The sequence below is a fragment of the Salmo trutta genome, chromosome 17, assembly GCF_901001165.1.
Source record: "Salmo trutta chromosome 17, fSalTru1.1, whole genome shotgun sequence".
NCBI lineage: Eukaryota > Metazoa > Chordata > Actinopteri > Salmoniformes > Salmonidae > Salmo > Salmo trutta.
The window spans coordinates 44,439,304-44,461,460 of NC_042973.1; the positions used below are offsets into that span (position 1 = coordinate 44,439,304).

The 22,157-nt window shown below is 44.6% G+C and overlaps 1 protein-coding gene across 2 annotated transcripts in view; it reads right to left on the reverse strand.

The window, feature by feature from the left end:
- The window catches only part of LOC115152265 (liprin-beta-2), a 105,203-nt gene that overhangs the window by 43,544 nt on the left and 39,502 nt on the right, over positions 1 to 22,157 (reverse strand). For both annotated transcript variants that reach the window (XR_003867450.1, XM_029696954.1), the window contains 2 exons: positions 11,319 to 11,405; positions 8,963 to 9,076 (listed from right to left, as the gene is read on the reverse strand). Coding sequence is in view for 1 of the 2 variants with exons in the window: in XM_029696954.1 (XP_029552814.1) it covers positions 8,963 to 9,076; positions 11,319 to 11,405 (201 nt within the window). In the remaining variant the exon portion in view is untranslated. The remainder of the gene's footprint in view (positions 1 to 8,962; positions 9,077 to 11,318; positions 11,406 to 22,157) is intronic.

Here is a 22,157-nt window from a genome sequence, read left to right on the forward strand (position 1 = left end):
CCAGAGTGTCCGGCGACAGTGCCCCGTCCAGAGTGTCCGGCGACAGTGCCCCGTCCAGAGTGTCCAGCGACAGTGCCCCGTCCAGAGTGTCCGGCGACAGTGCCCCGTAGAGAGACGGCCCACAGTCCGGAACCGAGAGAGACGGCCCACAGTCCGGAGCCGAGAGAGACGGCCCACAGTCCGGAGCCGAGAGAGACGGCCCACAGTCCGGAGCCGAGAGAGACGGCCTACAGTCCGGAATCGGCGCAGCGAGAGTCGCCCTACAGTCCGGAATCGGCGCAGCGAGAGTCGCCCTACAGTCCGGAATCGGCGCAGCGAGAGTCGCCCTACAGTCCGGAATCGGAGCAGCCAGAGTCGCCCTACAGTGCGGAATCGCCGCAGCCAGAGTCGCCCTTCAGTCCGAGGTCTCCAGAGATGCGCATCAGCCCGAGGTCTCCAGCAACGCACATCAGCCCCGAGGTCTTCAGCGATGCGCCATAGCCCAGAGACTTCGGGAGGGGTAAAGTTTAATGAGTATTTAGCGGGGGTGGACAGGGTAGGTTGGGGAGTAAAGCCGGAGCCTGAGCCACCTCCGTAGTAGGGGGAGGGGGGGTGTAGCACAAGAACCGTCGGTGATGGTGGCCACCCTCCCTTCCCTCCCTTTAGTTGGGGATTATTTTTTGTTTGTGTTTAGAGTTTTTGGATTAAGTTTTGTTTTGTTGTTTTAGGTGGTTCCGGGGTCTGCACCGTAGGGGGGGGTACTGTCACGTCCTGACCAGTAAAGGGGTTATTTGTTATTGTAGTTTGGTCAGGACGTGGCAGGGGGTGTTTGTTTTATGTGGTTCGGGGTTTGTTGGGCTATGTACTTATGTAAGAGGGGTGTTTGTTTAGAGTGTTCCGGGGTTTTTGGTCTATGTTCTAGGTTAGTGTTTTTCTATGTTCAGTCTAGTTTTCTACTTCTATGTTTAGGGTTTGTTGATTGACCTTCAATTGGAGGCAGCTGTTCCTCGTTGCCTCTGATTGAAGGTCCTATGTATAGGGGTGTTTGTGCTATGGGGGTTTGTGGGAAGTTGTTTCCTGTTTTGTGTCTGTGCACCTGACAGGACTGTTTAGTGTCGTTCGTTGTTTTGTATACGTGATTTGTTTGTTTTTCCTTCTTTTGATTTAATAAAGAAGATGAGTATACACGTTCCCGCTGCACCTTGGTCCAATCCTTACGAAGCCCGTTACATTTGGGTTCCAGGTAGAATCATTTTGGGTTCTATGTAGAACCCTCTGTAGAAAGGGTTCTACTTGGAACCCAAAAGGGTTCTAGCTGGAACCAAAAAGGGTTATTCAAAGGGTTCTCCTATGGGGACAGCCGAAGAACCCTATACAGTCTGTGTAGACGGACTGTAAACCCCTGTAATCACCACAGCTCAAGGGAAATACATTGAAAATAAAATCTGTTAAATAAGTTGTGGCACCCTGTGACATTTGCAACCCAACACCGGCATTACTTCGAGCGGGATCAGCTGAGCATTTAGAAGCAATTTGAAGGTCTTTTCTGTAAAAGCCCAACAGCTGACACTGTAGCTAGCTGGCTAAGCCTGATGAAATCCTTCCTTTGAACTAAGAAGTGAAACACATGCAGGATTATCAGCCCTTCCTAACTAGCTCTGCAGGCTGTGGCGTTCTGATATCCAACTATCCATTTATCTAGGCTTGATTGGACTGTGTTGAACTGCTATGGGCTCTCATTCTGAGTGTTGTGGCTGACTAGCCTGACTAGGTCAACATGCCACTCAGGCTTTCAGTCAGACACAGTGATCAGACCAATGATGATATTCAGAGACAGTGATCAGAGTCAGGGGCCAAGCTCCTCTTTGTCCCTCTGAAACAGGACCTCTTCCTTTCCCTGGGCCAGGGACCAGAGCCAGAGGTGTGTCAGTCTGTCAGACCTCTCAGGAGACCCAAGGTGCCACTAGCCTGGTCGCAGATCTGTTAGTGCTGTATATCCAACTCCTAAGACATACTGTGTTTGGCATACAACACCCATAGTTGGCTAAACAGCCAAAACAGATTTGGAACCACTAGACCAGCTAAGGTGCCATTGACTCTCTAACTGTCCCTCACCTGCTTGGTCAAGTAGGACACAGGGAGAAGGAGGGGGGGGGGGTAGGTCAAGCTATCAAACCTGCAATCCTGGACTGGACTGGCCCTCTAACAGCAAATATTCCTTCTTAGCCTGCAGTGGGCTAAAACAGGGTCTCACAGGGTGTTTCTTGGTAGTCTTAAACAAATCTACTTTGAAACAAAAGTATACACCTCACACACTTAGTTATGGGCTTAAAAAAAGAAGACATCTGTACCATGTCAGATATAGAGTTGAAATGTGTTTGCATCCCAATATTACACTTTATATACATCAGAAGACTGAAACATCTAAAAAACGTTTGACATAGGAACACCGGACTTTCGACGTAAAAAAAATTAAATAATGTTGATTAATTCCACCCATGAGGCCACTTTGTTATTTGACTGCAGGAAAGGGGTAGGCTAGGCTGGTTAATACTTTGTCTATCAACATGTCTGTAGATAATTACAATGTCTTTAGACCGTCACTGGGACTGTCGGTTTCCTTATCGCAGACTGACGAAAAAAGTTCAACTTTGACCCTGTCACTGCATCCATTGTCATGGTTACCTGACTGAGACAGCGATGAGAGTGCACTTTCTAAAATTCTATTCACTGTAATTAGCTCGCCATTAACTTGTTAATAAGGAATCTTGTTGTGAGTTTATTTTCCTGTAATAATTAATAAAACATTTCTAAAGTTAAGACATTGTCAGCTATGATATGGTCATTACTTGAAGTGGCTTGCCAGATAACAAGCTAGAAACTAACCAGCCTTTAGTGTGTGTGTGTTTGTTGTCATGGTTGCTTTGAATAATTCCTTTCTCAGAATGACGATGTCACTATGACATTCTGGTTGTTGGAATCACAGAATTAAATAGAACACATTGCATTATAAAAGGGGTTGTTTGGACCCTGGATGCTAATTGGTTGATATGCGGGAGTTGTTTATGCGGGAGTTGTGGGACAACAACTCCAGCAAAATACAATGGCATGGTAATGTCATAATCCACTCTCACGCAGCCCAGGCAGGAAACTCAACTTCATCTCCCTTGGGAAAAAAAGCCTATACACTTCATTTTCCCAGCGCAAAACTTTACTTGGCGTCATTACGTCATGTACCCACGTTATATAGGTATGCACGTCAGCTTTGACATCGGTTTTGCACATCGGCGTTAAACTAGACATCGGGCCGATACCGATGTTGCCATTTTTAGCTAATATCAGCCGATTCCGATATGTTCGATATTGTGCATCCGTAGTTAAAATAATGTTTTACAAAAAAAATGCATTCAAATTTTTATAAATATGTTGGCAACTGTTTTAGAGAAGCAATAATGCCCTCAAACCCAATCCTGGAGTTATCGTGTGACAACTCCCTCCAAGGGCTGTATGCTGGGCCTTGTCGGGAGTTGTCACACGATAACTCCCGGGTTCTCTGGCATTTTTGCTTTAATACAGTGGCGTCGGAAAGTATTCAAACCCCTTGACTTTTTCCACATTTTGTTAGGTTACAGCCTTATTCTAAAATTGATTAAATCGTTTTTTCCCCCTAATCAATCGACACACAATACCCAATAATGACAAAGCAAAATCATATTTTTTTATTTTAAAAACTGATATACCACATTTACATACATTACCAGTCAAAAGTCTGGACACACCTACTCATTTCTTTATTTGGACTATTTTCTATTGTAGAATAATAGTGAAGACATCAAAACTATGAAATAACACATATGGAATCATGTAGTAACCAAACAAGTGTTAAACAAATCAAACTATATGTTATAGTTGAGATTCTTCAAAGTAGCCACCCTTCGCCTTGATGACAGCTTCGCACACTCGCTCTGAGTAAGTATAGGTCTGATGAGTCTATTGATGAAATAATCTGCCCAACACACTCATCCATTACCTTTTACTGGAACTGGCAGCAGATACTGATAAGCATTCTCTTGAGACTCAGAAAAGAGCTATCTCCATTTCAGGCTCAGAACAGCAGTGACAAAGATCAACCTTGCCATTGACCTTCCCTAATCACACCACACACATTGTTTAAACAGATCTCATTAAAAACTTCAATGGAGCCAAACACTGTGAAGATAGACAGTGTCTGGTTATCAATAGAGGTCAAACACAAGGGACCTGCTAAGAGATACCAGTCACACCACAGAGCACTGTAGACAGTAGACACCAGTGGCTGCTATATAAACAGAAATAAGCATTTATTGTATATTCTGTATGACCACGTGAGTTGGAAAAAAAGGTTTTCCCCTAGACCTGTGCTTATGTACAAAGGCAAACAAATAAAAAAATAAAAAATCTGCTTGGCATTTGAGGTCAATTAAACTGATAAACAACAAATGCACTTTTTACCATTGCCATTTATGGGGAGCAAACCGGCTGGATGAGACAAAATCACAGATTAGACAAAGGAGCAGTTGAAAAGCCCAAACAGAGGGCTTTTTGATTCCTAAATTGGGTAGCTTTGTGTGGCAATGTTTGGCATGCACACACAGCCTAATAAGAGGCATCAGCAGACACTGCTCAATGGCTCCTCTCCGCTCACACCCCCTCACCCCTGTCTCTGACAGTAAGAGCACAAACTGGACAACTCTCACCCTGCCCCCCTCCCTACCTCCACAACAAACATGGCTTACTTACTTACGTCCTACTGGCACATAAGGCAGCGACAAGACCTCTCCACTTTTGACAATCCAAAGCCTGTTTGGCACTGTGGTACACACAGCTAAAGTTGAAGCAGGAAGTTTACATACACCTTAGCCAAATACATTTAAACTCTGTTTTTCACAATTCCTGACATTTAATCCTAGTAAAAATTCCCTGTCTTAGGTCAGTTAGGATCACCACTTTATTTTAAGAATGTGAAATGTCAGAATAATAGTAGAGAGAATGATTTATTTCAGCTTTTATTTCTTTCATCACATTCCCAGTGGATCAGAAGTTTACATACACTCAATTAGTATTTGGTAGCATTGCCTTTAAATTGTTTAACTTGGGTCAAACGTTTTGGGTAGACTTCCACAAGCTTCCCACAATAAGTTGGGTGAATTTTGGCCCATTCCTCCTGACAGAGTCAGGTTTGTAGGCCTCCTTGCTAGCACATGTTTTTTCAGTTCTGCCCACACATTTTCTATAGGAATGAGGTCAGGGCTTTGTGATGGCCACTCTAATACCTTGACTTTGTTATCCTTAAGCCATTTTGCCACAACTTTGGAAGTATGCTTGGGGTCATTGTCCATTTGGAAGACCCATTTGCGACTAAGCTTTAACCTCCTGACTAATGTCTTGAGATGTTGCTTCAATATAGCCACATCATTTCCTGCCTCATGATGCCATCTATTTTGTGAAGTGCACCAGTCCCTCCTGCAGCAAAGCACCCCCACAACATGATGCTGCTACCCCCCGTGCTTCACGGTTGGGATGTTGTTCTTTGGCTTGCAAGCCTCCCCCTTTTTCCTCCAAACATAACGATGGTCATTATGGCCAAACAGTTCTATTTTTGTTTCATTAGACCAGAGGACATTTCTCCAAAAAGTACGATCTTTGTCCCCATGTGCAGTTGCAAACAGTAGTCTGGCTTTTTTATGGCGGTTTTAGAGCAGTGGCTTCTTCCTTGCTGAGCGGCCTTTCAGGTTATGTCAATATAGGACTCGTTTTACTGTCGATATAGATACTTTTGTACCTGTTTCCTCCAGCATCTTCACAAGGTCCTTTGCTGTTGTTCTGGGATTGATTTGCACTTTTCACACCAAAATACGTTCATCTCTAGGAGACAAAATGCGTCTCCTTCCTGAGCTATATGACGGCTGTATTGTCCCATGGTGTTTATACTTGCGTACTATTGTTTGTACAGATGAACGTGTTACCTTCAGGCGTTTGGAAATTGCTCCCAAGGATGAACCAGACTTGTGGAGGTCTATAATTTTTTTCTGAGGTCTTGGCTGATTTCTTTTGAGCGGACATTTTCAGAGTTACATTTTTTCCCAACATTTTTATGTGCTGTTTTAAATTCAGAAAGACTACGCTGTCTGTTTTTAGTAGAGCCCACTCCCAGAAATATCTCTGCTCTTATAACACCATGGAGTCAGTAAGCCATAGGAAGTCACCTTGTAAGACCGAAAGGAAGTAAACTTTGTTTCCCTCCATCTTCTGAGTGACAAACTTGGTGCAATCGAGGTGAGTTACTCCAGGATGACATGCTTGAGGGTGCATTTTAAATCCATGGGTCTCACGAGTAGTAATGCTTTAAAACAAGATTGGTCCTACTACTGTTTAAATGTACAAACATTTATCTGAAATGTACCCGTGCACATCAACAACCATCTTATATAATAGCACAAAGATATGCGCCATACAAGTGTATCGGAAATGCAGCCGTAGCTGCCATAGGCCTACACATGCTTTGCACATACCAACACGAACATGCCAGCTCGACAGGATGAGCACCACTAGGCTATCAAAGATTCATAGCTTAAACTTCAATAATTATATCTATAGGCTGCAATGCTGTCGAATGTGTGACACTATGCAATGAGCGTAACTAAGCCACCACTTCTCCAGGTGCGCAATATTTTCTGTGTGATCCATGGCACGAAGCCTCCAGTGATAATCCATGGCCCGGAGCCTCCAGTGATGATCCATGGCACAAAGCCTCCAGTGATGATCCATGGCGCGGAACCAGTAGTGATGATCCATGGCACGGAGCCTGCAGCGAAGGACCCCAGTTCGGAACCTACAGAGACGCTCCCCAGTCCGGAGCCTCCAGCGACGCTCCTCAGCCCGGAGCCTCCAGCGACGCTCCTCAGTCCGGAGCCTCCAGCTACGCTCCTCAGTCCGGAGCTTCCAGCGATGCCCCTCAGCCCGGAGCCTCCAGCGATGCCCCTCAGCCCGGAGCCTCCAGCGACGCCCCTCAGCCCGGAGCCTCCAGCGACGCCCCTCAGCCCGGAGCCTCCAGCGACGCCCCTCAGCCCGGAGCCTCCAGCGACGCCCCTCAGCCCGGAGCCTCCAGCGACGCCCCTCAGCCCGGAGCCTCCAGCGACGCTCCTCAGCCCGGAGTCTTCAGCGACGGTCCGCAGCCCCGAGTCTTCAGCGACGGTCCGCAGCCCCGAGTCTTCAGCGACGGTCCGCAGCCCCGAGTCTTCAGCGACGGTCCGCAGCCCAGAGTCTTCAGCGGCGGCCTGCAGCCCAGAGTCTTCAGCGGCGGCCTTCAGCCCAGAGTCTTCAGCGGCGGCCTGCAGCCCAGAGTCTTCAGCGGCGGTCGGCAGTTCAGAGCCTCCGGCGCTGATCCACGGTCTGGTTCCTCCGGCGACACAGAAGCGGGGGGATCAGCGGGCGGTGGGGCTACACCCCGAACCAAAGCCGCCACCATGAGTAGATGCCCACCCAGACCCTCCCCTATAGGTTCAGGTTTGCGGCCCGGGAGTCCGCACCTTTGGGGGGGGGGGGGGTACTGTCACGCCCTGACCTGAGAGAGTAATTTTTCTCTGTTTGATTAGGTCAGGGTGTGACATGGGGTGGGCATTCTATGTGTTGTATGTCTATGTTGTTTTTGTATTTTTTTGTTGGGCCGAGTATGGTTCCTAATCAGAGGCAGCTGTCTATCGTTGTCTCTGATTAGGAATCATACTTAGGCAGCCTGTTCCCCACCTGTGTTTGTGGGTTATTGTTATTTCTGTGTGTGTATGGCAAAGTGCGTTACGTTTCTTGCTGCGTACCTGTTCATTGTTTTTGGTTTCGGTTTCCCTCAATAAAGATGTGGAATTACCGGCACGCTGCGCCTTGGCTCCTTTATGACAGGGAATTTGAAGATTCAGAACGTGACAGTTTCGGTTAGATTCAACAGGTCGTCAGGTCTAGTGGCTGGGGTAACGGAGGTGCAGGTGCTTGTTGTGATGTTGCCCTCTTGCTGCTGGCGCTAGGCCCTGGCTCTTCTCGATCTTGTTGGTCAGCAGGTGGTGTGGGGGATGGGCGTGTATTACATTTGCTGCTAGGCTCCTCAACCTCGGTGGTCGGTCCTGCAGGCTGTTCGTTGAGCTTGGCATGGCTTTCTACATGGTGGTCCTCAATTATTTTGCTCTTGGCAGTGCCCAGACAGTTTCGGATATCCATGCTGATCAAAGCTTAGCCAACTAGCTACAATTATTCAGTGCGCTGCTACCAAAACATAACAAAGCTACTAGCTACTAGCTAGCCTATTATTAACTGTAGCTGTCTGCAAAAGTGAGAGAAAAAAATCCCTGTCTGTGAGCTTCCTAAACAATTTAAGGAAGGTGGTACCTTATGATATTGCATGGCTAGGTGCCCAATCAGAATGCATTTTGGGATTTTAAGTATAAAATATTACATCCCCCCTCACTCACCCCTCATCAGATAAAGAGTTAACACTTCAAATACCCTCTGTCCAAGTCAGTGCAACTGGCAGTTCAATATTAGCAAAACCTGGCAGGGTAATTCATATACCATTTGGTGGGGGCACAAATTCTATCTGGGGTGTCCATGCCTGGCTTTGCCACCCCTTACACCCAGCCCTGGTCACTCACAAGCAACAGTATTTTATGTTAGTAGGATGTTTATGAATGAAAACCACATTTCCTGTTACTAATTTACCACACACTTACTTCTCACTAAAAGAAACAGAAAAAGAACAGGCTGTTCATTCTATTTGTTACTGAGCAACCTTGTAATCTTTAACTTTGCTCTAATCACACATTTACAAAATACAGTCAATTGATCTAGGACTAAAACAAGACTATGTTTATGTAGGAAACAAGTTGAGGTTAACAACAGCAGTTAGCTCTCTAAGCTGAGCAGTGATAGAGTAGTGATAATGTAGTATGTCTCTTACCTGCTGTAGCATTTCCTCAGTGGAGTTGAGTTTGTGGTAGTGCTCCTCCAGAGAGCTCTCCAGGTCTCGGATCTTCTCTCCCTGGGCCTCCACTTGGTCTGTGAGCACGCTCACCTATAGCACACAAAGCCAACCCACACACAGGACACCTTACTCAGTCACTCACGTTGACAAATACCTCCTCTCTCCAGGTCAGGACTGGAGCAACCCGTATGCTAATGCTGCTAATTCCTCTGACAACACACAGGTAGTTTCACTTCATTCCTCATTGGAACTCTATGTCAACAGCCAATGTGAAATATCATAAAAGGTAACCTACGCTTGCCATGGTTCACTGAACTGCAAAAACGGAGCTGAGTAAACTGAGCCCACAACTCTGGCCAGCCCACAATAAAGCAGGTGAAAGGGAAAGCAAGCACCTCCCTTTTACCTGCTCCACCCAATAATGTTTCCAGTCAACAGGCACAAGCCCGTTGGCCAATCAGCAGCGTTTGTTAGAGGGGCTTGAGGAATGTGCTGGCATGTGCGAAAGAAAGCGCTACTGTGGCACAAGGCTGAGATAAAGCTAGTTTTAAGCAGCACACGTTGAGCTAGATAAGACATGACAGAGGCTGAGGAGGAAGAGGGGAAATATAAATATGCAATGTGTAGACTAGATGACAGATGTATTAACTGCCAATTACACAGATGTAAAAAGGCATGGAGCGTCCTGACAAATCACTTGAGCCTGATGTTTACAGTATTACCAAATACGAGAGGCATTATCCAGACATGAAATGTACTAGGGGCGTTCTGTTTGACTGAGCTTCTCTGCTACACACAACCAGCTCCCAGCCCCGCTAGCCTGCCCTGGACATTCTAACATCTCTGTGATATACTGCCATTCCTCTCTCAATTTAACAGCAAAGCCGTGAGGTCACTTGGGCCAGTGGACAGAGGTGTCACATGTCTCTGTCCCCCCTAATGCCTTTACACTCACCTGACGTGACCCTGGTGACCCCTGAGAAGGGGCTCTCTCAATTAAATTAAATTAAATTAAAAGGGCTTTATTGGGAAACATATGTATACATTGCCAAAGCAAGTGAAATAGATAATAAACTAAAGTGAAATAAACAATACAAAAATGTATTGTAAACATTACTCTCACAAAAGTTTCAAAGGAAGACATTTCAAAAATCATAGTATGGCTATATACAGTGTACAAAAGGGAAAATAAATAAACATAAATATAGGTTGTATTTAAATAGTTTTTTGTTCTTCACTGTGTCTCTAATATGGACATACATTTGGCAGGAGGTTAGGAAGTGCAGCTCAGCTTCCACCTCATTTAGTGGGCAGTGTGAGAACCAGGTCTGCTTATTGCGGCCTCTCTCAATAGCAAGGCTATGCTCACTGAGTCTGTACATAGTCAAAGCTTTCCTTCATTTTGGGTCAGTCAGAGTGGTCAGGTATTCTGCCACTGTGTACTCTCTGTTTAGGGCCAAATAGCATCCAGTTTGCTCTGTTTTTTTTGGTTAATTCTTTTCAATGTGTCAAATAATTATATTTTTGTTTTCTCATGATTTGGTTGGGTCTAATTATGTTCCTGTTGCTGTCCTGGGGCTCTGTGGGGTTTGGTTGTGTTTGTGAACAGAGCCCCAGGAACAGCTTGCTTAGGGGACTCTTTTCTAGGTTAATCTATCTGTAGCTGTTGGCTTTGTCATTGAAGGTTTGGAAATCGCTTCCTTTTATGTGGTTGTAGAATTTAACGTCTCTTTTCTGGATTTTGATCATTAGCAGATATCGGCCAAAATCTGATATGCATGCATTATTTTGTGTTTTACGTTGTACAAGGAGGACGTTTTTGCAGAATTCTGCATGCAGTCTCAATTTCGTGTTTGTCCCATTTTGTGAATTCTTGGTTGGTGAGCGGACCCCAGACCTTACAACCATGAAGGGCAATGGGTTCTATAACAGATTCAAGTATTTTTAGGCAGATCCTAATTGGGATGTCAAATTTTATGTTCCTTTTGATGGTGTAGAAGGCCCTTTTTGCCTTGTCTCTCAGATCGATCACAGCTTTGTGAAAGTTACCTGTAGTGCTGATGTTTAAGCCGAGGAAGGTATAGTTTTTTGTGTGCTCTAGGGCAACAGTGTCTAGATGGAATTCATATTTGTGGTCCTGGAAACTGGAACTTAGTTGAAACACCATTATTTTTGTCTCACTGAGATTTACTGTCAGGGCCTCCCTCTCTCTCTCTCTCTCTCTCTCTCTCCCTGTTTCGCTCTGTGCTCCCCCTTCATTCTATCTCTCTAAAAGCTAAACTATAATCCTGCAAGGATGATGGTGGGGCGACAGATGACAGGAGCACCTTACCTGGAGCACCAGAGACTCTTTGTCCCCCTCTAAGCGAACCAGCCGCTCCTGATAGCTCTCATTGTTCACCGGGGAGCAGAGGTTAACCTGCAACAACACACATGGCAAAGAGGAGTCAGAGAGGTGGAGAGGGGGAAGGAGAGGAGGAGAAAGGTTGAAGACTGTCACTGAACAGGCTAAACAATTTAGTATCAACCATTCAATGATTCATCCGCACTGACCCAATAAAGGAGAAGAAATAAGACAAGTATTGTGTTTAGCAACATCTTCCCATATGGTCTAGCGGTTAGGATTCCTGGTCTTCACTCAGGCGTCCCAGGTTCGACTCCCGGTATGGGTACACACTGTTTCTACTGCACTGTTGTCTAATCTGCATTCAGTGTCAGATACAGTATTGAAGGCTGCAGCCAAAGGCCTGGCCAACAGCATGCTGGAGGACTGCTCCATTTCAAACAAAGTTTCTGATATGAGCTAGCTGGTTGAAGAAAAGAATAGGAGACCTGTGTTGACAGCCAAATTTAAGCTCGGCTGAGAATCTTAACACGTTCAACATCACAACAATGTTGAAATGTGACCATGTGGCATTAACATACAAAAACACACCCTTTGACCCCTAACATCAGAAACAAGGATATAATAGTGTTTTCACTGATTTGCATAAAAGAAGACACCTAATTTATACTAACTAGATATAGTGTGTTGCGTGAAACCTCAGACCTTTAAGACCAGTGAGATCCCCCTCTACAGAGGAATGCAGTTTTTCCTCTCTCCCTGGCCTCAGTCAGCTGACGTGGAGCATTAGGACACTTTCTCAACCAACCACTACATCGGCACAAAGACCCTTGACTTCATACTAGGGCTAACATCATGCTCTTGACTTAAGCCTGCGAGCTGAGCTTCTCTCTCTCTCTCTCTCTGAAAACCCACAGCACCATGTGATCATCTTGGGGACCTGTCATAAGGTCTGTCACAGCAGGAAAAAGTAACATGCTGTGACTTGTGAGCAGCGCTGAGCTGGGTTTTGTCTCACTGCACGGCTTCAGATAATCCTGTCTTAAATAGCTGGTATGGGGCCACTGCTTCAGATCGCACTGACAGCACACATATATATGGAGCAGTTTCTCTGAGGTCATCCGAAAGGGCAGTCCACTCAGAAGGCAGTTTCACAACTGACTTTCTAGGAGGTACAGCGTTTCCATACCCACTCACTCACTGTCCATTATCACATGACCTCTCTGAGACTCAAATGTAGACAGTTTAGAACAAATTCTTATTTACAATGACGGCCTACCCCGGCCAAACCCTAACCCGGACGACGTTGGGCCAATTGTGCGCCACCCTATGGGACTCCCAATCACGGCCGGTTGTGATACAGCCTGGAATCGAACCAGGGTCTGTAATGACGCCTCCAGCACTGAGATGCAGTGCCTTAGACCGCTGCACCTCTCAAGAGCTAGTGGGTGTTGCACCCTCTATAACCACTGTGGTTATTATTTGAGCCTGCTGGTCATCTATGAAAATCTTGAAGAACAACCTGGTCTAAATGGCCGTACTCTTATAATATCCACCCAGCACAGCCAGAAGAGGACTGGCCACCCCTCGAAGCCTGATTCCTCTCTAGGTTTCATCCTACGTTCCTGTCTTTCTATGGAGTTTTTCCTAGCCACTGTGCTTCTACATCTGCATTGCTTGCTATTTGGGTGTTAAAAAGGGCTTTATAAAATAAATATGATTGATTGATTGAATTTGATTGAGAGGAGAGGCGTGTGTATGTGAGTGCACTTAACTTAATGCTTCTTAATACTTAATATTTCTTTACATCTTAACTTAATACTTACTTTGTCAGGTACCCCATGATTGATGTTGAACATGGTTACATAAAACAATGCACCAAAGCAAAAGCTATACCCAGGTTCCTGCTGTGCTGCTAGATGTCCACGAGATCAAAGGGCTTGGTTACATCACTTCCTGAATCCTGACAAAGTCCATATGGAGTTCTTAAGCAGTGATTAGTCATGATACTGACTGTAAACACAAGCCAAAGCAGAGGAGAGCCAGCCCGTTGTCTGCCACACAGACAAATGACCACTTCCTCTCCTCTTAGGGGATGTGACCCATGTTACAGAGAAAAGGGTTGTGTACAATACCCACTGGGCACAGGCGTCAATTCGATGTCTATTCCATGTTGGTTCAACCAGCGTGTGCCCAGTGGGTAGGCACCAAACAAAAGAAAATAAACTGAAACAGGGAGGGGCTACTTGAACTTGTCCAATAAGAAACCCTCATTTTTGTGTTTTGTTGGAAAGCCTTTTACTACAATGTGCACTGATGAATATAACCCAGCTCTCTTTAAACAGAGCACCTAGAGCTGTAGTACATTTTACAGAGAGCGAGCTCAAAACATTTGCTATGGAAACTATAGAGGCATCTTTCTCAGGCTAGGCCAAGCCACAATGGAATTTCCCTTAACCCCTCTCTTATGCCATGAGCTACATGGCTGTTTGATGCCTCTTGAAGACATATTGTTGGCGGAAGAGTGAAGGACAAATCCAAAGTGAGCAAAATATTATCCCACTGTCTGAGAATGCATGACGACTGTGTACAGTACAATTAGCAAGAGGGGCACCGCCTGCTTTTAATGGCCTTAACAAATGTTTCTGTTGCACTTGAGTTTTACGGTGGACAGTCAGCACAGTTATTGTAGGTACTACTCCTTTCTTTCTATAAAATAATGTTATGAGTGGTTTATTTTGGCTGCATGATGCCCACTTAGGCTGCGGTCAAGTGGTTCCACCTCTTGACGTGCTCTGCATTCTTGACACAACTCCTAGTCACCATTCCACTACCTAATAACTCACAACAACCATGACCTGTCTTGTACAAGCCACTAAATGAACTCTCCTGTTGACTGTCACACCAAGCCTGTGAAAACATGTCCTACCTTTACATTTAATTTCAAACCCTGGTATGTCTACTTGGGGAAAACCCACCTAACAAAACCCACCTTCTCAAGTCTTCGTCAATGGCAATTTCATGGCATTTTTGATTACACAGCAGAGTGCTGTGATATCATATAATCACAAGATAGCATCATGGAGACAGAGGAACAACAGTGCCAAGGCTCTGTTTGCAAAACACACATCAGCTGGTTTGTGCTGTAATGCCTCTCATCTGATAACACGTTTCCAGCGAACACAACACATGAGCTCACCAGGATACGCAACTAGACTCACATTCAAACTAGTAGAAATGCATCAGGAAAAACTCTTACCAGACAGGACTGCAACATCTCATGGGAATACTGATCTCATGCGGATATGGTCCATTCTCATGTTAGGGGCAGTTCATTCTTACAGTTTGCAAAAACCTAGGCACTGAGAAAACCTTCTCAAGAAACATACCTCTCAAGTCAGAGAAAAACAGCCAACATACGAGGCACATGCACTCACCTTTTTAAGCCAAGTGAAATGCTTATAAAAGTCAATATCACTTTCCATGTTGTCGGCCCATTGCTGCCTGAGATTCTTTTGGGTTCTTGAGAGGCTTATCCTGGAGTGACTAGTGCTGTGGTGCTCTAGAGAGCTGCAGCCCGGAGAGGAGAGGCTCTAGCTGGCCCTCTATGTGCTGCTCGGTGCTCCGCTGCGTTGTGATAGGTTTTATTACCCAGATCCAGCTTCCTGAGTCAGGCTGCAGACTGCAGCCTCACAACTCCCCTCCTCACTCCCCTCCTTGACGTGGTGAGACAACCGTCCAAATCTTCCCGCCGAGAGAGAGCGAGAGAGAAATAGAAATAGAGAGTGAGAAAGAGAAAGAGAGAGAGCGGGAGAGAGACGTCTGCTTCAGCAGCCAGTCACCTCAGCATCTGCTGTGACTGAGACTGAGGACCCAGACAGCCCAAAGAGAGCAACAGGCTCTGTCAGCCGAGACACAGACCATGCCAACTCTCAACTCTCTTTCTCTCTATTTTCCCCTCGCTCTCTTATTCCCTTGCTCTCCTCAACGGTATCGCCCTTTCTCTCTTTTCCTCTCTTGCTCGCTCTTTCCTCGATGGTCACTCCCTCCCTTTTTCTCTCTTATTAACTTAAAGTCACAACGCAAGCCTGAACTGAACAAGACTGTGGCTTAAGATGAGAGGGAGCACCATTAAAGACATACACATCTCTCTCTCTCTCTCTCTCTCTCTCTCTCTCTCTCTCTTCTCTCTCCTTATTTCTTTAGACTAATCAATGCAGCAACAGCCCTCCTACCATTAGCCTTACGTCCAACTGGAACTCATTATCTGGACCCCCATTTCCTGTGTATGGGATCCTTCTCTAAAACAAACTCATCCCCCTCCTCACTGAACCATTTGGCTGCCTCTGACAGTTTTCATGTACACACTTCAAAGAGCACAGTCAGAGACAGAAAAACACAGGGGGGGGGGGACATGTATGTAGGGAATGCTGCTGCAACTTGTCTCTTCTTTGCAGGGTGTAGTTAATCATGGGTTACACCCAGGCTCAGGCTCAGACTGTTTGTAAACTCGGTGTCAGACAGATGGTGCTCCTTGCAGAGCTTGACTGAGTAAAGTAAGTACAGAAGTGAATTAGACTTAGAGCACAGTGTGATTGTGATATGTCTTAACACCCTACAGTTTTATTACCATTGTCCAGATCACTCCTTCTCTCCTCTCTTTTCTCCCTTAGTCACAGGGATGGATGGGGCATCAGAGACATTTGCACATGGGTCATTCCACTATGTAGGTGCCTTTTGAATAGTGTAACTTTTTATTTTATCTTATTTTAATATTCTGTCTATGGAAGCCCTAAAGTCCAAGGCAAAAAAAAAAAAAAAAAAGTAGATTGTTGGAATGATCTTTTACGAATGACTTAGTGTCTCATTTGAGCAACTTAGTAAAAAAAGAAAACATTTATACTACAATTTTTTTTAACTTTTACTTAGTCGTTCAAACGAGATACTAACTCATTCAAACAGGATACTAAGTCTTTTGAACAGCTCATTATTAGGGATGTAACAATTCACCGATACGCATCGGTCCCCGATTCAAATGTTAAAGATGCAAGTGCATTGGGCCGCGGACCCCAAACCAATCCAATTGTAGCAGGTCCAAAAAATCTATTCAAAGGTTACGAATCGCCAGTTCACAAAAATGTTTTGCTCATATTACATTATTTCTACTTTCCGAAAATACCTCATCTTTTGTGACAACTGATGCATCCTCTGCTTCATTGAACTGCATGTAACTGTGTTGACAGTCATCGATCTACAAGTCATTTAGCATGCCGAACAACCCCAGGCAATATCAGTAGCCTAGTCAAACTGCACATTGCGCCCAGCTTTGCGCACTGTGCTCAGCTTCATGCGCTGACCAACGCGAGGTAGGCAGCCTGTTCCTGATCTTGCACATCTGGCACCTTTAGCATTCAAATGCTAAAATGGCTTGCGTAATATTAGGCTTTATTAGTTGAGTGACAACATATGTCATTTGCTAGATTATTGTTATCTATGCACTGTTGAAAATGGTGTTTTACCGGAATAAAATTAAGCTACCATAGACAGAACTCTCATCTGGCTATAGCTGCTGAACGGGGCTTACAATAGATTTTATTTTGATTGTTCATGGTTCAGCATCAGCAATAGTTTTGGTAGTTTTGCTTTAAACAATCAGTGTACAGCATATGGTAATTGTTAGATACACAGGGTAAGTTGATAATGTCTTAACGAGGACAGGAATCACTTTTGCGAGGTAAACTGCATGGCCGTAGGGAGAGGAGAAGATCACTTCATAAAAACTTCTAAACGGTCAAAACCATTTGACTTTTGAGATGGGGGTGAAATCCAAAGTTGTGCTATGTATTCATTGGCTATGTCATATCTCATTTGTAAATGATAAATATTGATATATTATAAGCTCAAACACATCCTCTGCAAAAATTACAGTGCAAAAATTACAGTGGGAATTCAGTGGGTGATGGTGATTTCAGAACCAAAGTGGGCGGTCAAAAATCATAGGCTACATTGCAAGCTTTTCAAACTAAAACATATCGTACCTGTATTGTGTCAGAGCCCATGTATCTAGATACTGTACGTAATGAATCGTCTTGAAACAGATAGATGCACATCCCTAATAATCTTGTTCAAACGACTCAATTTTTATTTTGTCTAATTAGGCCTCATTTGTTGGAGCACCAGTTGTGCTTGTCAGGCTAGGCATGCTAGGCTAATATGAGGTGAGGATCAGCTAGACGAGCCGGACAAACTACTCTCTTCGATGAAAGTCCAAGCACTCTCCCAGTGTTTCCCCAGTTTAAGAATCGAGACATTTGCGCATCTCCAGTCAGAACCGAACCTGCCCAAACGTTTTCCCCCTGGTGCATTTTCCAGCTGGCATTTGCATTGCCTTCATTGTTGTTTTCCTTACTAATTATTACTTTGGACATGTGTTTGTTACTATCAAAGTACAGTACCAGTCAAAAGTGTGGACACACCTACTCATTCAAGGGTTTTTCAAAATGTTTACTATTTTCTACATTGTAAAATAATAGTGAAGACATCAAAACTATGAAATAACACACATGGAATCATGAAGTGACCAAAAAAGTGTCAAAAATCTAAATATGAGGTAGTCACCTGTAATGCATTTCAATTAACAGGTGTGCCTTGTTAAAAGTTAATTTGTGGAATTTCTTATGCGTTTGAGCCAATCAGTTGTGTTGTGACAAGGTAGGGGTGGTATACAGAAGATAGCCCTATTTGGTAAAAGACCAAGTCCATATTATGGCAAGAACAGCTCAAATAAGCAAATAGAAACGACAGTTTAGCATTACTTTAAGACAGTCAATACGGAAAATTTGAAAGTTTCTTCAAGTGCAGTCACAAAACCATCAAGCACTATGATGAAACTGGCTCTCATGAGGACCACCACAGGATCCAGAGTTACCTCTGCTGCAGAGGATAAGTTCAATAGTTCCCAGCCTCCGAAATTGCAGCCCAAATAAATGCTTCACAGAGTTCAAGTAACACACACATCTCAACATCAACTGTTCAGAGGTGACTGTTTGAATCAGGCCTTCATGGTCTAATTGCCGCAAAGAAACCACTACTAAAGTACACCAATAAGAAGAAAAGACTTGCCTGGGCCAAGAAACACGAGCAATGGACATTAGACCGGTGGAATATTATGGTTTTTCTATTCCAAAAACGAAAATGCATTTCTTACTGTAGCCGATGTACTATAGGCCTAAGGGTTTCCGTTAGGAAGATATGGCACTGTACAACGTGTTTCTATTCCAAGAAAACGAAAATGCATCTGTTACTGTAGCTGTTTTAGCATAACTTACTTATTGGCATAAAGGCCTACAGTGGTTTGTCCTTTTAAAAGTTGCAGCGTACTTAGGCGCATCATGCATGGTGCCGCAGAATTCTATGGCACGTTATTTAAGTGTGGGCCACTGGTACCAGTAATGCTAGTTTGACCACCAAAGGGCATCTTTGAGAAGTATTTGATAGGCTTCAATAGTGGCTGTACTAGAGAATTTAAAACCTTTTTTGTAAGAGCATAGTATATGGGGACTGATTTTAATCAATTTTGCTAACTGAAAATACGGCACTGTACAATGTGACGGTCGGCAGTAGGTTACAGTACTTGGCTATTTAGCTAAAGAATCCCCATGTTGTGCGGGCATGCGGGAGACCGGGGTTCAATTCCCCGACGGGGAGGAAGGAGCAACCTGTCCTTGTAAATAAGAATTTGTTCTTAACTGACTTGCCTAGTCAAATAAAGGTTACACTAAAAGCATAATATTTCTACACCATAATTGTAGTCTAACCAATAGCCAAACGGAGATTCAGTCAAAAAAAAATCAGATTTTACATGCTTGTCTCAGAGCAGCGCAAAATGGTGCTAAAAAAGTTGTAGTTTATTGCTTCAAATCCTATTGCTTCTAACTTCAACATGCTCTTTAAATAAACAACATCTACACCACTTTTAACAGCACATTACTCAACACTAGTGAGACTCATGTCGCCTATGTTAGGCCTACAGTATATCAAAAACTATGATGTGACTCTCCGCCAATAATTACATATAGAGGAATGGAGGATTCTAAATTAAAACCAGAAGCCGCCTCATGGGTCTCCTGGTGGCGGCCGGCATGGGTATCTGTAGCAACGCATTTTGCATTGCGATGCGGTGACTTAGACAGCTGTGCCACTGAGGAGGCCCCATCCACAAAGTATCAAAATAGAGAGAGGTGTTGGTAAAGGTATATTGTCCTGCTAATAGCCCATAATGGGCTATTATAATACTGTACATAGTGTCCAGGTCAGGATAACCAAAGCATTTCTTTATTAAAGACTATCAGAAACAATGTTGGTACTTATTTATTTTCATCCAAATCCATGAATGAGTGAGTCACTCAGCTTTATGTAGGTGCCGAGGCTATATGACTGTGCCATCAACTTGATTATATATAACAATATTTTGGAGGTTATTTCATTTAAAAAAGTGAGCGATTGTAATCTGAATATAGGCCAAAATAATATTTGTAAAGGCCAAAACATTTATTTCTGTTTTTAGAGGGAGAGAAACGCTGGGCCAATTGTGCGCCGCCCTATGGAACTCCCAATCACGGTCGGATGTGATACAAAATAATACTTTTTGTGGTATTATTTGTTTTGTCTTTTCTGGTGGATTAAACTGAAATTGCAACCAATCACGGACAGTTGTGATACAGCCAACCTAACTTAGAAATATATTTGACGATAGAATTCTCCCCCTACCCTCCTTCTAGGCAAGTCAATTGTCCAGCTACCTGCTAATAGCTATAATGGCGCTGTACAACATGACCGTGTGTGTTTGAAAGAGTATTTTCCAGTAAGCAACATTTTGTATACCTTCATTAGATAAGTTTGTTCCAATATTTCTGTAATTCAGTGATTTTTATTCCCATAGTAATTCGTTATGGATCCTCTTTTGAAAGAGTCTTTTTATCATAATTGTATTAATGAAAGCATAAAGATGCCATTATTAGTAACATTGTTTTAATTTGAATGTGCAGACTGGCACTAAGAACAGCGGGAACGTTTCCCTAGTCAGTGACATTATTAGTGCAATGCCCCTTAATGTGATGTTCTGTGCTACCCAGTGTGGCAGGGTGGGGGTCCACCCCCCATCCCACATGGGCTAGGTCCGTCTTCTGTGCGGCCCATCCCATGCCCCCTGCCCTTGTGCCTTGAACCTTGCACTCTTTCAGTGGATACAGCTGGAGAACTGCGAGGTAATCCCATTGTGCGCCACTCGGGAGCCATGACCAATATGACCAATATATATTATCCTGCTAATAACAGGGTTGATAATATATCTGTGAGATATCCAAAATATATATACTGCTCAAAAAAATAAAGGGAACACTTAAACAACACATTCTAGATCTGAATGAAAGAAATAATCTTATTAAATACTTTTTTCTTTACATAGTTGAATGTGCTGACAACAAAATCACATAAAAATAATCAATGGAAATCCAATTTATCAACCCATGGAGGTCTGGATTTGGAGTCACACTCAAAATTAAAGTGGAAAACCACACTACAGGCTGATCCAACTTTGATGTAATGTCCTTAAAACAAGTCAAAATGAGACTCAGTAGTGTGTGTGGCCTCCACGTGCCTGTATGACCTCCCTACAACGCCTGGGCATGCTCCTGATGAGGTGGCGCATGGTCTCCTGAGGGATCTCCTCCCAGACCTGGACTAAAGCATCCACCAACTCCTGGACAGTCTGTGGTGCAACGTGGCATTGGTGGATGGAGCGAGACATGATGTCCCAGATGTGCTCAATTGGATTCAGGTCTGGGGAACGGGCGGGCCAGTCCATAGCATCAATGCCTTCCTCTTGCAGGAACTGCTGACACACTCCAGCCACATGAGGTCTAGCATTGTCTTGCAATAGGAGGAACCCAGGGCCAACCGCACCAGCATATGATCTCACAAGGGGTCTGAGGATCTCATCTCGGTACCTAATGGCAGTCAGGCTACCTCTGGCGAGCACATGGAGGGCTGTGCGGCCCCCCAAAGAAATGCCACCCCACACCATGACTGACCCACCGCCAAACCGGTCATGCTGGAGGATGTTGCAGGCAGCAGAACGTTCTCCACGGCGCCTCCAGACTCTGTCACGTCTGTCACGTGCTCAGTGTGAACCTGCTTTCATCTGTGAAGAGCACAGGGCGCCAGTGGTGATTTTGCCAATCTTGGTGTTCTCTGGCAAATGCCAAACGTCCTGCACGGTGTTGGGCTGTAAGCACAACCCCCACCTGTGGACGTCGGGCCCTCATACCACCCTCATGGAGTCTGTTTCTGACTGTTTGAGCAGACACATGCACATTTGTGGCCTGCTGGAGGTCATTTTGCAGGGCTCTGGCAGTGCTTCTCCTGCTCCTCCTTGCACAAAGGCGGAGGTAGCGGTCCTGCTGCTGGGTTGTTGCCCTCCTACGGCCTCCTCCACGTCTCCTGATGTACTGGCCTGTCTCCTGGTAGCGCCTCCATGCTCTGGACACTACGCTGACAGACACAGCAAACCTTCTTGCCACAGCTCGCATTGATGTGCCATCCTGGAAAAGCTGCACTACCTGAGCCACTTGTGTGGGTTGTAGACTCCGTCTCATGCTACCACTAGAGTGAAAGCACCGCCAGCATTCAAAAGTGACCAAAACATCAGCCAGGAAGCATAGGAACTGAGAAGTGGTCTGTGGTCCCCACCTGCAGAACCACTCCTTTATTGGGGGTGTCTTGCTAATTGCCTATAATTTCCACCTGTTGTCTATTCCATTTGCACAA